Raw genomic sequence first — 3,505 nt, 5'->3', positions numbered from 1 at the left:
TGTAAAGACAGTTTGTGATGGACAATATTTACATACTTTTCAACACAAAAATGGTGCCATGCCTATCACAAATCTAATGGCAGGTGACAGAATTATTTTAAGTGGAGAAGAGAGAACACTATTTGCTTTGTCTAGGGGATATGTGAAGGAGATTAACATGACAATGGTAACCTGTTTATTAGATAGGTAATGAAATACTCCTTTTGGAGGAGAGCTTAATTGATGTATAAATCGCATTCCATATAGTTCATCCATTTAATGTGTACAATTCAGTGGTATTTAGTGTATTCATAGATTATACAACCGTCACTAAAATAAATTTTACAACTTTCATCACCCCAGAAAGAAGCCCTGTACCCTTTAGCAGTCACTCCCTCAGCCCTAGATAACCACCAGTTTCCTTTCTGTCTCTATAGATTTTATTTTTTATTTTTTTATGCTGAGCCATCCTGCCACCTGTTGGCAGCTCAGCAGCAGCTCAGCTCAGGCCAGAAATCGAACTGCTAGTTGCTAAATGCTCACACTCTTGAGCAAGCTCTTAACCAACTGAGCCACTCGGCTGGCCCCTGTCTCTATAGATTTACCTGTTCTGAACATTTTATATAAAGGGGATCACAATATGTGATCTTTTGTGACTGGCTTTTTTCCACCTAGCTTAACTGTTTGTGAGGTTCATTTTCATGTGATATGTATAAGTATTTTATTTCTCTTAAAAACTTAAGGTAAAATTCACATAACATAAAATTGACCATTAACCATTTTAAAACTCAGTTCAGTGGCAGTTAGTACATTCACAGTATTGTGCAACCATCACCTCTGTCTGGTTCTTAAGACACTTTCATCACCCTGAAAAGAAACGTCATATCCATTAAGCAGTCACTCCCTACTCACCTTTCCCTCCAGCGCCTGACAGCAACTAATTTTTCTGTCCCTATGGATTTATCTATTCTTGGTATTTCATACAAATAGAATCATATAATATGTGACTTTTTTTTTGGTCTGGCTTCTTTTACTTAGCATAATGTTTATGAGGTTCATCCACATTACAGCATTTATCAGTCCCTCATTTCTTTTTATAGCTGAATAACATGGTGGTATGTGGCTAGACCCCATTTTGTTCATCCATTCACCAGCTGATGGGTATTTGAGTTGTTTCCAGTTTTTGGATGTTATGACTAGTATTGCTTTAAGTATTCACATACAAATTTTTATGTTAATATATTTATTTCTCTTTGTTGATATCTTGTAGTGGAATTGCTGGGTCAGGTTAAATACAAAATACTAATTTTGCATTTAGCATTTTGAAGACCTTCCAAACTGCTCAACTTTTTAGTACATCACATTCCATAGTGCTGTGGATATAGTCTTATCTAATTTTCTTAACCACATGTATGGCAGGCAGGATAGATACTGTGTTAACTATAAAGCTATTTCTCCTTGGCACTCTGGGTACTCACCATTTTGTTCTTTTTTTCTTCTTATTTTCAAGAAAATGTTGTTTTCATTTATAGTTGCACTATAAAGTATATCTCAGTTAAAACAAAGTGGGTTGATTTAAAGAAAAATTGTAAGTAAATAGTAGAATAGTTGGTATGAAATTTTGTGGTAGAGACCAACATCCATATTGCCCCCTTTCTGTACTCTCAGCCTTCCTTGCATTTCAGCCAAACATGCATCGCCATTTCTTTCTTTCTTTCTTTTTTAAAAATTATACTGGAGAAGGGGAACACTGTGTCCAGGACCCATCAGCTCCAAGTCAAGTTGTTGTCCTTCAATCTTAGTTGTGGAGGGCGCAAACTGAGCTCCAAGTCCAGTCACTGCTTTCAATCTTAGTTGCGGGGGGCACAGCCCACCATTCCGTGTGGAAGTCAAACAGGCAACCTTGTTGTTAAGAGCATACGCTGTCACCAACTGAACGGCTGCTCAGCTCAACGTGCTATGTTTAGTCTTAGTTGGGGGGGCGGGGGAAACGTAGCTTACCATCCCATGCGGGAGTTGAACTGGCAACCTTGTTAAGAGCACGTGCTCTCACCAGCTGAGCCATCCTGCCACCTGTTGGCAGCTCAGTGGCAGCTCACCTCAGGTGCAGCTCACTGGCCCATGTGGGAATCCAACCGGCGACCCTGTTGCTCAGAGCTCGCGCTGTAATCAACTGCGCCACCCCGCCTTTCTACCATTTCTTAATGGATGGAATTCAGCAACTGGATGAAGTGACTTCTGGGTAACTGCAGTGATAATGTCCAGGCTTGTTCACTACCAATCAGTAATCCTAGTTAAGCTGTAACCAACCCTAGTTTATGTTTCATGATATGGGAGTATGAGCCACAATATTTGTGTTGTTTATTAGGAGATTCTGCAGTCCCTTGCAGTATTTGTTTAGTGACTACCATGTATGAGGTGTGTTGCAAATCCTTGTGGGTAGACAAATATGTGAATATATTTTCAGTCTCCTATGACAAGTGTTCAAATAGATGGGAACACCAAGAAGAGGCATTTAACCCAATTTTAGGAGTCTTAGGGAAGGCTGTTTGAAAGAGGTCATCCTGGATCTTCACCATCCTGTGGATTAATAAATTAGCCTGGTGAAGCAATGTGGGAATAGTATACCAGACAGAGGGACATGATACGTAAAGCCGTGATGGTGTGATAGAGTATGAAGTGGAGTATACAGGAAAGTGCAGGGAATTGTTTCTGGAATGTAAAAGATAAAGAAGGGAGTGAGTGGAGAGGCCAGGTTATAGAAGGTCTTATATAACATGTTAAGAAGTTTTGACTTTATTTATTCAAATGTATTGAAGAATTTTAAGCAGAGAATGATAATAATCAGACTTCCTTTTTTCTGTGGATATACTATGGAGAGCCGAGTTAATTAATGGAGGCAAAACTAAAAGCAGAGAAACCAGGAGACTGTTGTAGTGGCCCAGGCTAGAGGTGATTGAGGGCAGGATAGGTTTGTCAGAGAGAAGTATTTAGAAGGTAAAACTGGCTGGCATTTGGATACTCATTGGACATGCAGGTTGGAAAGAGGGAGAGGGAAGGAAGAAGGCAGCCATGTAGACGAAGTACTGTTAACTGACTGAGGTTAACAGAAGGAAGATACAGTTCTGCAGGGACTAAGAGTTGTTTAGTTTCAAATATGTTTAGCTTTCATAACCCAGGTTTTAACCAGTGGAAAGATCTTGCTGCCTGTTGGATATCCGAACTGGAAGCTTGGGTGGGGAACCAGGTAGGAGAGGAATGTGAGGCTAGGCAGAAAGCATAGGACCAAAGGGAACATAAAAGAAGGAGCAGTACAGAGGACCAGGAAGGGGACCTTAGAGGTCCCCAGGGCTTTAGGTGTTGCTAGAGGAGCGGTAGAAGGCTTCAGGAAAGAGACCTATACTCCAGGTTGGAGGAGTGGGGAGCCATGTGCCCAGGATCCTTCCTGGGGTAGTGAGCCCGGGTTAGATTTCAAGGCCCAGTGAATTGTCAGCAAATGTAGGTTCCTGAATATTACTTTCTTTAA

The 3,505-nt window shown here is 40.6% G+C and overlaps 1 protein-coding gene across 1 annotated transcript in view; it reads left to right on the top strand.

Moving 5' to 3' along the window:
* The window catches only part of DNA2 (DNA replication helicase/nuclease 2), a 48,830-nt gene that overhangs the window by 26,381 nt on the left and 18,944 nt on the right, over nt 1-3,505 (top strand). The window contains exons 7-8 of the mRNA XM_019624492.1: nt 8-186; nt 2,348-2,390. Coding sequence (XP_019480037.1) covers nt 8-186; nt 2,348-2,390 — 222 coding nt within the window. The remainder of the gene's footprint in view (nt 1-7; nt 187-2,347; nt 2,391-3,505) is intronic.

The sequence above is a fragment of the Hipposideros armiger genome, unplaced genomic scaffold, assembly GCF_001890085.2.
Source record: "Hipposideros armiger isolate ML-2016 unplaced genomic scaffold, ASM189008v1 scaffold_15, whole genome shotgun sequence".
NCBI lineage: Eukaryota > Metazoa > Chordata > Mammalia > Chiroptera > Hipposideridae > Hipposideros > Hipposideros armiger.
Note: the sequence above shows the minus strand (reverse complement) of the source record. Positions and strands in the feature narration are given on the sequence as shown.